We start from the raw sequence: 12,500 nt of genomic DNA on the forward strand, positions 1-12,500 counted from the left end.
TCACCTTGAGCTAATTAATTGAACCATCAGATAAAGGCGATTTTTGTCCCTTATCTCATAGAACACACTCTCTCCCTCTCTCTCTCTCTCTCTCTCTCTCTCTCTCTCTCTCTCTCTCTCTCTCTCTCTCTCTCTCTCTCTCTCTCTCTCTCTCTCTCTCTCTCTCTCTCTCTCTCTCTCTCTCTCTCTCTCTCTCTCTCTCTCTCTCTCTCTCTTTTCCTGCAAGACTCAATACAATGTGTTCTCCTCTACCTGTTTTTAATACCTGCAAGAAGGTAGAGGTAGGCGGGGAGAGGCCTTACTCCTTTTCTGTCTTATTTTCTTCCATATAGCTCACCGCTTTGATAAGTAGAACACTAGGTAATCTTTTGTTAGGCTAGATTCTCTCTCTCCCTTCCATTCCTCCTTCTCCCTCTCACTCTTTCTCCCACCTACACCTTTTCTCAAAATATCCAGGACTTCTCTCATCGGTGTCAGGAGAAAATCAGAGTGTGGGAAGCTATTTGTTACCCCTCAGCCTCTCTCTCTCCTTCCCCCTGTATATTTCCCAGCTCTAATATTTCCAAGTTCCAAAGTTCTGAGCAGTGGGAGCCCTTCTTTGTCCATTAAGGGCCAGTTTTAGTCTTATTGGGGAATGAGGAAGACGGGGATGATTTATTGTATGCCGTATAGAGGGAGAGAGAGAGAGAGAGAGAGAGAGAGAGAGAGAGAGAGAGAGAGAGAGAGAGAGAGAGAGAGAGAGAGATTCGGTTTTCAGTCTTTTGTCTCTCATATCGACATTGTTTATTTATTTTCGTTTATTGTTATTGAAAGGTGTAAGATCGACCGACAGAGAGAGAGAGAGAGAGAGAGAGAGAGAGAGAGAGAGAGAGAGAGAGAGAGAGAGAGAGAGAGAGAGAGAGAGAGAGAGAGAGAGAGAGAATTTTCGAGCTTGTGAATACGTATTGATTTGCGTCTCTGTTCCTCTATTTTTCTTTCTTTCTCCCTTCCTTCCTGTATTCACTTATTTATTCATACCTGCTTGATGTTTCGCTCCCCAATATTCGCCATGACAGATTTTTTTTTTCTTCTTTCTTAGTTCATGTCCGGCGTTCGATCCCCCATGGCGACCTGGCCTAAATATTACGCCATTGACCCAGTCTGGAAAGGTGACCTCTTAGCAGAGAGAGAGAGAGAGAGAGAGAGAGAGAGAGAGAGAGAGAGAGAGAGAGAGGTGGGGGTGGGGGTGGGGGAAGATAAGGGAAGGGCGTTTCATAGACGAGGAAAAAGAAAAATCTTCTTAAGTTTGAAAAAATGGAATTAAAATGTATGATGTAATTTGTTTATTTGGTTTGTTAATGAGCTAGTTTATGTATTTGTTTATTTGTTTTATTATTTATTTATTTATTTGTTATTTTTTGTACTGATTTTCTATATTCATTTACTAGTTTATTTTGCTTTTTTTATTCTTTTTTTTTATATAATGCGATAGAAGTGTAATTCATTATTATTATTATTATTATTATTATTATTATTATTATTATTATTATTATTGTTATTATTATTATTATTATTCGTATACTGTATTTTCTCTTTTACCTTGAGAAATTTTTTAGCTTGTTACTATTAATCCCGTTTTCTTTATTCGAGAGGTGCCGGATTGATTCTTATTTTTCTTTTCTTTTCACCCTTTCTTTCCTTTCCCTCTTAAAGTTTTCCTCCTCTTCCAGCTCCCTCCCAGCCTTAACTACCTTGCCTTCCTCTTCCTCTTCCTCGCCGCACCCTTCCTTCCTTCATCAGCCTCTTCCTCCTCACATTTACTCCTTTTCCCTAAGTTCCTGCTTTATCTCTCTCTCCTCCCTCTCTTTTTTTTACACTTTCGCTCACTTTTCATTTTCTTTTCTCCCGCTCGTTTTCAACACCTTTATTTTTTTTTTCTTTAATTATCTTTATTGCCCTCCTCCTCCTCCTCCTCCTCCTCCTCCTCCTCCTCCTCCTCCTCCTCCTCCTCCTCCTCCTCCTCCTCCTCCTCCTCCTCCTCCTCCTCCTCCTCCTCCTCCTCCTCCTCCTCCTCCTCCTCCTCCAGTTTGACCTACATCATCCTCGTCTTCACTGTCAGTATATTCTTGAAGGAGGAGGAGGAGGAGGAGGAGGAGGAGGTATTAAAACGCTGCTTTGGAATTTATTAAGAACAATGCTTATTATGTAGTAAATTATCACACTTATTTTGTTTTATTTTCACCATTTAATAACAAAGTAGAGAAGGGTTAAATATTGTAGATTCCCCCCCTCTCTCTCTCTCTCTCTCTCTCTCTCTCTCTCTCTCTCTCTCTCTCTCTCTCTCTCTCTCTCTCTCTCTCTCTCTCTCTCTCTGCCCCGCAAACCAAACATAACAAAGTGCAGTACACACACACACACACACACACACACACACACACACACACACACACACACACACACACACACACACACACACACACACACACACACACACACACACACACACACACACACACACACACACACACACACACACACACACACACACACACACACACACACATTTTTTTCCTTTATCCCTTCCTGTCACGTTGGCAAATTTACACACGTGCATAGGATAAAACAAAACAAACAGTCACACACTTGGTACATTTTATCCTCCAACGCACTTTTTCTCTCTCTCTCTCTCTCTCTCTCTCTCTCTCTCTCTCTCTCTCTCTCTCTCTCTCTCTCTCTCTCTCTCTCTCTCTCGAGGTAAAGTAGTGGCTATTTACTCTAATAATGGTGTGGTTTACTTAATTACTCATTGTATTCTAGAATTTCTCCTGCCTCACTGTCTGGCGCTGGTTGAGGAAAGTATTGTTATTGTCATTGTTATTATTGTTTGTCTTTTTCTTGTATCATGATTTACGTAATTGGTATGTACGTACGTTATTTGGTATCTGAAAAATGTTAATTACTGGTAAAATTTTCATGGTACTTGGTTATGTTAGGTGAAGTATGGTTGAATTAGGTTAGGGTTAAGTTTAGATGACTTACGGATAGGTTAGGTCAAGTCAGGTTAGATTAGGTTAGATTAGGTTAGGTTAGTTTTAAAATATTCCTGTGGTAATGATGAATATAACCATGAAACGTGAAATTATATGTAAAGAAATATGCGATTATTAATATTGTATAGTTTGTCTCCTGTACTGACACCGGCATGTTTCTCAAAGTTATTGTAAGTAGTAGAGGCACAGAGAATGAGATCAGCCTTTACTGTACGTTTTACTAAATGCTTGTGGATACGATCAGTTTGTCAGAATTGCTGTGTGTACACTCAACCTTATTATCAGATGTTACGCTGCCTTAACCTTGCTAACACCTAACAGGCTCAAATGGACAGTGATAGTAGTAGTAGTAGTAGGAGTAGTAGTAGTAGTAGTAGTAGTGTTCTCAGATAATATATTGTCATGATTCTAGTAACACTTTCACCAAGAATCTGCACCGTCAAGGAAGAGGTGGCATGTGGAAACAATTTATTATTATTATTATTATTATTATTATTATTATTGTTATTATTATTATTATTATTATTATTATTATTATTATTATTATTATTATTATTATTATTATTATTTATTTATTTTATTTATTTTTTTTATTTATTTAATTTAATTAATTTATTTATTTATTTATTTTTAAGATGGGCTCCGGCCAATGACTACAGTAGTAAGGTAAAAAAAAAGACCCACTGAAGGTACGTTCCAGTCCTTACAGAGTAGAGCCAAAAGGATGATCTAAAATAAGAGAAATGTCTGGAAACATTACGAAACAATACAGACAAAAGGAGACTCCGTCGTATTCTGAAACACTTCAGCGCCGCACCTCCGCTACATTCAAGAGACTTTAGTTGAAGTTACCCGGGATTTTAAGGGTGTTTTTTTTTTTTATTATTATTACTATAGTGATAGATTAACAAGATTTCTATATTATTAACAGAAGCACTTTTGAGAACCGGACTAATCATCTCTGTTGCCTTGAAAATAGTCGTGGTGAGAGAGCAAAGCGTTTCCGAATACAGGCCACGGTACGAAATAGCAGAGGTGGAAGGATTAGTGACATTAACCTTCGCGGAACACAGCATAATTTAATCATCGGCGTGCTCTTGTGCCCCGCCCCGCTACTCCTCGCCACTAAGAGGACCCCGCTGGCGGGGAGGGACGGTGCATTATATAATAGTCCTGGATAACCATACTCTCTTATCCCGCCATAGAAAACTAGCTTAATGGAACACTGACTCAAGGAAATGTGTGGGCGCTTATCCCTTAGTAGTGTTGAGGTGTGTTGTGAGAGAATGAGGTGGTGTAAGTGTGTGAGTGATCAGACGCTTCCTTACAACATTGTTAAAGAAGTGATGTGTAAGCTTTATTATTATTTGAAGGAAAGTAGTTGTTTTATAAAGAAAAAAAAAGAAGCCCCTTGCAGTGTTAGGTTAGTGTTGTGAGTGGAGGTGCTCTGAGTGCAAGGATGCTTCCTGAGAGAACTTAAAAATTTTCGTTATTGTTGTTATTATTGGAAGGAAAGTTGTTAGTTTTATAAAGAATAGATATAGTTATATCATTTTTTCCATAAGTTGTTGTGTTGTGATAGAAAGTTATGTGAATACTTGGAAGGACTGTTAAAATTTTGTTGTTAGAAGAGAAGTAGATCAGAAGCAGTTAGTAGAGAAATAGTGAAGAGTAACCGTAGAATTGAGAACATAAGAAAATTAGGAAAACTGCAAGAAATCATGAGGCCTACTCGTGGCAGTCCCTGTAGAAGACAATGGTTCGTAAAGGTCACCATGAAGCTGGGAAAGATTAAGGAGATAAAAAAAAAGATAAATAGTTAGAAAGAAAAAAATATTAAACGCATCATCCTTATAACTGAACCGTTAAAATGAAGAAAATTTGGAACTGAACGAGTTAAAGTAGTGGTATTATTATGTATAAGTACAATTGTTTCCCCATAAAAATATTCTTCCGCTGTCAATACTCAAATTAATTCATCATAGTTAACGAACACTATTTCTATAAGTAATGTCACGCGTCAATGTTTCAGGTCGTGAGGCAGAAGTGGGATGCTTAAAGGCCAAGCTAAATAATGGCAAAGGAATTCTTGAAAATAGCCAATCGATGCAGAGGATAAGAATGTCACAGATCCACTGACCTTATCACAGACACGCCATTATTGATGTTACCACAGACTCGCACAACTCCAGTAAATGTCAGCATGTAGGTTTGATGTGCTATACTGAGAGCTTGATGTAATGCCGCGGGTGCAATGATTCATAAGCAACAAAACATGACAGGTGCGTCCCAACAACATAAGAACATAAGAAATAAGGGAAGCTGCAAAAAGCCATGAGGCCTACACGTGGCAGTCCCTGTATGAAGTATACCTACCTATTTCCACCTATCATCCTTATCCATAAATCTGTCTAATCTTCTCTTAAAGCTCCCTAATGACGCACTGCTAACAACTTGATTACTGAGTCCGTTTCATTTATCTACCACTCTTTTTGAGAACCAATTCCTTCCTGTCTTTTTTTAACCTAAATTTTTCCGGTTTGAACCCGTTATTTCTTGTTCTGTCCTGGTTACTGATCACAAGAATTTTGCTTACGTCCCCCTTGTTATAACGCTTATACCACTTAAAGACTTTTATCAGGTTCCCTCTTAACCTATGTCTCTCTAAAGAATGTAAATTTAACAGCTTCAATCTCTCTTCGTAAGGAATACTCTTCATCTCCTGTATTTTTTTTAGTCATTCTCCTTTGTACTGATTCTAATAGATCTATATCCTTCTTGTAATGTGGGGACCAGAACTGCACAGCGTAGTCTAGATGATGATAGCTTAAGTTAGTTTAAGTTAGGTTAAGTTATGTTATGGTTTGTTATGTTAGATTAGCCTTTGTTAAGTTAGATCAGTTTAGGTTAGGTTTTGAAAGATTGCGATGGTAATAAATATAGCAGTGAGACAAAATTACTTTAAAATATTTATTCATTTATTTATAGTTTCGTTTCCTAGACTGATACGGACTTGTTTCTTAAAGCTTATGTAAACATTTTCTGCAGCTTCATCCTCACCCTGCTGTATTATTAACCGTGGCGTTACTGCGCAGATCGACTGTAATCAATCAGTTGTTGGATTATGTAGTTCTATCAAAACCAGCAATTGTGTCATCTCCCTCTTTAGCCAGGTGGTGGGGCAGTGACACAGCAAACAGTACTTCTCGTTAGATTGTGTTGTGATACTCAAACCATTAGTTACATCAAATCCTCCATGAATTTTCGGAACAGTTACAAAGCAAACAATACTTTTCATTGTACTTAAAATTTCACTTAAGAAACAGAGCGTAGTGGGAGAAAAGTATTAGTTTAGAATCTTGTCCACCTTTGTCTCATAGCTTGTATCCCCCTGTCTGGTAATCCTGTCCCCTTATTTCCTTATCCAGGTGGTAAAAAGCTAAGGATTTGTTAATAGATGTGAAAATTTGATAGATATTTTGATATCTTATGAGTCATTAATGTAACCTTCCTCCACTCAGCTCCACCACCACCACCACCACCACCACATGCTGCCAGGGTCCCCACAGCCACCATCTCTGCCACCACGACCACCACAAAGGTAAATGAAAGTTTTGTATGTTTCGTAGGTACTAGTACACATTTCTTGCCGCTGCTTGTAACGAGGCTCCGAGTGTTTGCCTTCATTAGTCTGTTTATTAATTTCATTCTTTAAACATCCCTTGTTTTTTTCCTGTTTTCTTTCGTTCCTTTACTATCCTCTACCTCATCATCATTATCGTCGTCCTCCTCCTCCTCCTCCTCCTCCTCCTCCTCCTCCTCCTCCTCCTCCTCCTCCTCCTCCTCCTCCTCCTCCTCCTCCTCCTCCTCCTCCTCACCACCACCACCACCACCACCACCACCACCACCACTGCTGCCAGCCATTACCAGGCCACAGGGACGGAAGCATTTCCCAATCATCCTGCACTCATCACCGCCCCCGGAACTGCGCTGCTCTCTGGGAACCGCTCTGACTCTCACACTCGACTGTCACTCACACAGATGCAGGGATGTGTGTTGATTATTGTCGCTGGGAGTGGCTGGAGCATGAGGCGCTGGGCGAGAGGTAAAGGTGCACATACGTGGTTGTACTGAATGTGTGCTCGAGTGCGTGTACACATTGTTGTTATTCTTTTGCGTGTGGGGAAATATGATAGTTTTTATTTATTTATTTATTTATTTTATTTATTTATTTATTATTATTATTATTTTGTTTAGGACTTATCAAGAGAATCGTTCACTACTTTCTCCCACCAAGAAAATAAGTAGATAAGTAAATAAGCAATGATTATATGATGATGATGATGATAGTAGTAATAGTAGTAGTAGTAGCAATAATAAAGATAATAATAATAACAATAATAATAATAATAATAATCATAATAATAATAATAATAATAATAATAATAATAATAATAATAATAATAATAAAGATTCAATGATCTCTAAGTACCAAAGATTCTAAAACGACTCTCCATGCGTATTTTGAGGGAGTTTATTTCAATACAACTTACTCAAGCATAGGTAATTAATATAAAGACATGCACCACACCTTATTAGAATTACTCACTCATCCCCCAACAAAATAAAATAAACAAATAAATAAAGTTATCACACTCTGTAAGCACCAAAGATTCTGAAATACGTGAACGAAAAATTTTGAAACTCTCTCCAGTGATCTTAGGAGTTCATTTCAATTAAGTTCATCGAAGCATGAGTAATTAGTGTAACGCTATGCAGGGGCGTGGCTTTGAAGTGCATCATCACTCTCAGGCGTACCAACTGTTCCAAATTGCGAGCATTTTCATATCGTGACAAGATGTTCGGAGAGTGTTTGGCGGAAGTGCTCTCTCACTGGGATGGTGCATGGTGGAACTGGAGAGAAAGCGATCATTGAGAGTAGACAGAACAGAATGAATTGGTACTCATACGTAAGTGGTTGGCTGCACCGTGCTGGGATACACGTCAACCGGAGTAGCTTTTTTTTTTTTCTTCATGTTAGAAGGGATCTGGCAATGGGCAACGAAGACAAGAAGAAGAAGAAGAAGAAAAGTAAAATAAACGAATAAAAGAAAAGGCCCATTTAACGTGCCAGTCCCATAAGATAATTGTCGAAAAAAAAAAATCCAAAAATACGAGGTGTCTTCTGTACTGTACATACGCCTGTACATATTTTTTTTTTCATCTTTTTTTTTTTTTTTCCATTTTTACCTGGATGACACTCAGTTTGCATCCCAAGGTGAAATTAGCTACGGTAGATCCCATAAAGTACAGGTTGACAATATGAGAGTACATGTAAATATTCTCCCGTCAACAACAACAACAACAACAACAACAACAATAATAATAATAATAATAATAATAATAATAATAATAATAATAATAATAATAATAATAACAACAACAACAACAATAACAAAACACTATCTGACTTCAAGTATGAGACCGATATACGTATAACCCCCGCCCCCTTCACACACACACACACACACACACACACACACACACACACACACACACACACACACACACACACACACACACACAGAAAGCCATACTCATTTTCTTTCCTTTTCTTTTTTCGTCTTTTTAATTTTTTTTATTGGCCTCTCAAACCAAAGAGGACACAAGTCAGTTAAGAGATTATCCCTTTCCCTACCTCCCCCCCCTCCAATAAATGAATAAATAAATAAATAAAGGAAGGACTCGGATTTCTAAAGGTGTATTACTAAGAAGATGGATATGTCGGTACTAATAAGACATTAAGAAATAGGTACACACACACACACACACACACACACACACACACACACACAAACACACACACATAGGGGTTTATACTCACCTCAGGGTAGCGCTTGAAGACACGCATGGTGAAGGCGATGGAGCGAGGCTGTGAGGGAGACATCTTGGTGGTGGTGGTGGTGGTGGTGGTGGTGGTGTTTTTTATTTATTATCACTGCAACAAAAGAAAAGAGAAGACATTAGTTGGATACAGTTAACAGGAAGTGTGGGAGGGTGCACTGACAGAATATTTAGTATGGTAATGACTTCTCCTTCCTCTCCTCCTCCTCCTCCTCCTCCTCCTCCTCCTCCTCCTCCTCCTCCTCCTCCTGTCATCATATTCATAAACGGGAATGGCAGGATGAGGTCAGCTTTGTCATCAGTAAACAAGATGTGTGTGTGTGTGTGTGTGTGTGTGTGTGTGTGTGTGTGTGTGTGTGTGTGTGTGTGTGTGTGTGTGTGTGTCGCTTTGAAGGTCGTGTAACATTGATGAAAAATGTCAATATTGTTGTTGTTCGTGTATTTGTTCGTTCTCGGGTAAATACAGTCGAGCTTTTTTAGGAGAGAGAGAGAGAGAGAGAGAGAGAGAGAGAGAGAGAGAGAGAGAGAGAGAGAGAGAGAGAGAGAGAGAGAGAGAGAGAGAGAGAGAGACTGTACCCAAAATATCTCCACTACAAGAAACTTTTTTCCTTACTGACTCAAATATTCATCCACTTGCTTACTTATTTGCTTACTTGTATTAATATAACGTAAAGCGCGCAACACACACACACACACACACACACACACACACACCACACACACACACACACACACACACACACACACACACACACACACACACACAAGAAAAGTAAGAATATAACCCGTTCAGTATATCTTGGCGAGCAACCCCCGCCCCTCGTCCCTTAGCGGCCACCAATCATGTTGCTCCTCCCTCCACTCACACACCAATTACTGAGGTGGGAAGGAGGTGGAATAGGAGCTTAGACTTGTTAGCACGTGATGTCGAGGGAGGAGGAGGAAAAAGAAGAGGGGAGGGTAGGGAAGAAGGTAGGGAGAGGAGGAGGAAGAGGGAAGGGGAGGGAAGAAGGTAGAGAGAGGAGGAGGAAGAGGTAAGGGGAAGAAAGAAGGTAGGGAGAGGAGGAGGAAGAGGGGAGGGGAGGGGAAGGAAGGAGGTAAGGAGAGGGAGGGAAGGAAGGAGATGTAAGGAGAGGAAAAGAGGGGAGGGAAAAGAAAAAGATATGGAGAGGAGGGAGAAGAGGGGAGGGGAAAGAAAAAAGTAAGGAGAAGAGGAGGAAGAGAGAAGGGGAAGGAAGAAGGTAGAGAGAGGAGGAGGAAGAGAGAAGGGGAAGGAATAAGGAAGAGAGAGAGGAGGAGGAGGAGGAAGAGGGGAGGGGAAGGAATAAGGGGGAGGAGGAAGAAGAGGGGAGGGGAAGGAATAAGGGGAGGAGGAAGAAGAGGGGGGTAGTAGGGAAGAAGGTAAGGAGAGGAGGAGGAGGAGAAAATCGTCATAAACTTTTTCCTAATCCTTTCACTACTAATGACAGAATAGAACACCTCCTATTTGAGTAACCCCACATTATTTTACTGAACAGGTATCAAACTACAGACACTACAAGGTTTGAACTACTCGATCACTCGTTTCGGTGTCTGTGGTGTCTTGAAATTATAGTCTTAGCTTGTAGCCATAACAGTGGAAGGGTCACGTGCTTGAATCTATCTGGAATCTATATATTGTTAGATTCTTTGAAGTATTTGTCACTAGATAAGAGGACGAGAGAGAGAGAGAGAAGAGAGAGAGAGAGAGAGAGAGAGAGAGAGAGAGAGAGAGAGAGAGAGAGGGGGGGGGGTAGTTGAAGCGAGTGCAGTCTTCTCACCACCACTGTACTAAAGAACCATACATTTCTTAATTTTAATGTGATTCTCTCCCTTCACCGAGAGTAACACAGAGGAGGAAATTAAGTGATATTTCGCCAATGATAAAGTAATGAACGGTGTCGAAAGCTCGAAATGAATACACTCAGTAATCAGGCTGTTAGTGCCGAGCCAGTCATAGTTTTAAAAGAAATAAATGTATGGATGAATGTATGGATGAATGTAGTGGAATTAGGTAGGCATGGTTTGTACAGTGACTGCCACGTGTAGGCCTGATGGATTCTTGCAGCTTCCTATGTTTTCTTAGACCTTGTATAATTCCTGTAAAAATCGTGTTTGTAAGATCGTGTAGTGTTTGGTCTCTTCTTGCTATGTAAGAATATACAGCAGGCACCAAACCTTGTAAATATCAAGATTTTTAACCAGTATTCCTGAAGTCAAATGGCAGGGAAGGGAAATGAGGCGCAGTGAATCATCGGATACTGTAAGATGGTACTGAAAAAAAAAAAGTGTATATGTAAGAAGATACTAAAACGAACCGTAGATATCATTACCTTTAACCAGAATTCATCAAATCAGTTATAGAATATTGCGACACGAGCTGCAATTATTTTGTTATCGAATGAGCGAGTGACTGACTTATTCACTGACTGACTGACTGACTGGTTGATTGATTGATTGATTGATTGAATAACTGATTGATTGATTGATAGATTGACTGATTAATTAATTGAGTGGGCGCCGCAACAACTGGAATGAGCTGCTAAGTGAAGTTCATAATTTTTGTCACTAGATCAATGATATGGTGACTCGTAGCTTCTTTTCTTCATTTGTGATAATTGTTCCCTTTTTTCAGACCTTTCTTCATTACATCTCTTACATTTTCATTAGTCTTTGGTGGGAGGTGTTCGCGTTTTCAAGAGTCCCTTCATGACTGTGGCGATAGTTTAACAAAAATTCTTCACCATCAAGGAGAAAATCACCCTGACAACGCGGATGATTATAGTGAAGTCAGCCCTGATGTATGAACAAAACCTTTAAGTATGCGAGGCTTGATATTTCGGGCCGGAGTGCATCAAGACCCGAAATCCCCATGACAGGTGGTTTGGCCCTTGAAGTTAGTTAAGTACCTGTGTATGAGTAAACTTTTATTCTAAATTTTTACCTGTCCTATTTACCTGATTGAAATTATTAGCAGTTTTGTGAGTATAAAGAGAATGAGTAGAAGTAGATATGTAGTCAATGTTCTGCTGCTGTTGGGATTCCTGTTGCTGCTCCTACTATTGCCACTACTACTACTACTACTACTACTACTACTACTAATACTAATACTAATACTACTACTATTAACAATGGTAATACATCACACTATTAATGAATACTTTTTTCCCATATCACACACACACACACACACACACACACACACACACACAGCCACACCCAGGCCACAGACAGACACGCCCTCGCCACGCCTCGCCTCGCCTCGCCGCCACACCCACGCCACCTAACCTAACACGGGATGGGACGCTCTCCTCGTGTTTATCTATTAATTAGCCTCCCTTCTCTCTCTCTCTCTCTCTCTCTCTCTCTCTCTCTCTCTCTCTCTCTCTCTCTCTCTCTCTCTCTCTCTCTCTCTCTCTCTCTCATGTGTTTTTGTGTGCTTTTCTCTTTTTTTTTCGTTTTTCCTTCGTCTTCATAGATTATATATATATATATATATATATTTTTTTTTTCTGTGTTCATTCTTCTTCCTTCATTCTTGTATTAATT

The 12,500-nt window shown here is 39.6% G+C and overlaps 1 protein-coding gene and 1 long non-coding RNA gene across 17 annotated transcripts in view; one reads left to right on the plus strand and one right to left on the minus strand.

Moving 5' to 3' along the window:
- LOC135099713 (uncharacterized) overlaps positions 1 to 12,500 on the plus strand; it is a 208,343-nt gene that overhangs the window by 121,343 nt on the left and 74,500 nt on the right. For all 14 annotated transcript variants that reach the window (XR_010268297.1, XR_010268296.1, XR_010268295.1 and 11 more), the window contains one exon: positions 6,551 to 6,630. Coding sequence is in view for 2 of the 14 variants with exons in the window: in XM_064002180.1 (XP_063858250.1) it covers positions 6,551 to 6,630 (80 nt within the window). In the remaining 12 variants the exon portion in view is untranslated. The remainder of the gene's footprint in view (positions 1 to 6,550; positions 6,631 to 12,500) is intronic.
- The window catches only part of LOC135099716 (uncharacterized), a 107,332-nt gene that overhangs the window by 56,580 nt on the left and 38,252 nt on the right, over positions 1 to 12,500 (minus strand). For 2 of the 3 annotated variants that reach the window (XR_010268309.1, XR_010268308.1), the window contains exon 2: positions 8,914 to 9,027. This is a non-coding gene — a long non-coding RNA (uncharacterized LOC135099716). Of the gene's footprint in view, positions 1 to 7,547; positions 7,944 to 8,913; positions 9,028 to 12,500 lie in introns of those variants that run through there. The other variant, XR_010268307.1, reaches the window with a different exon arrangement.

Source organism: Scylla paramamosain, chromosome 4 (genome assembly GCF_035594125.1).
Source record: "Scylla paramamosain isolate STU-SP2022 chromosome 4, ASM3559412v1, whole genome shotgun sequence".
Classification (NCBI taxonomy): Eukaryota; Metazoa; Arthropoda; class Malacostraca; order Decapoda; family Portunidae; genus Scylla; species Scylla paramamosain.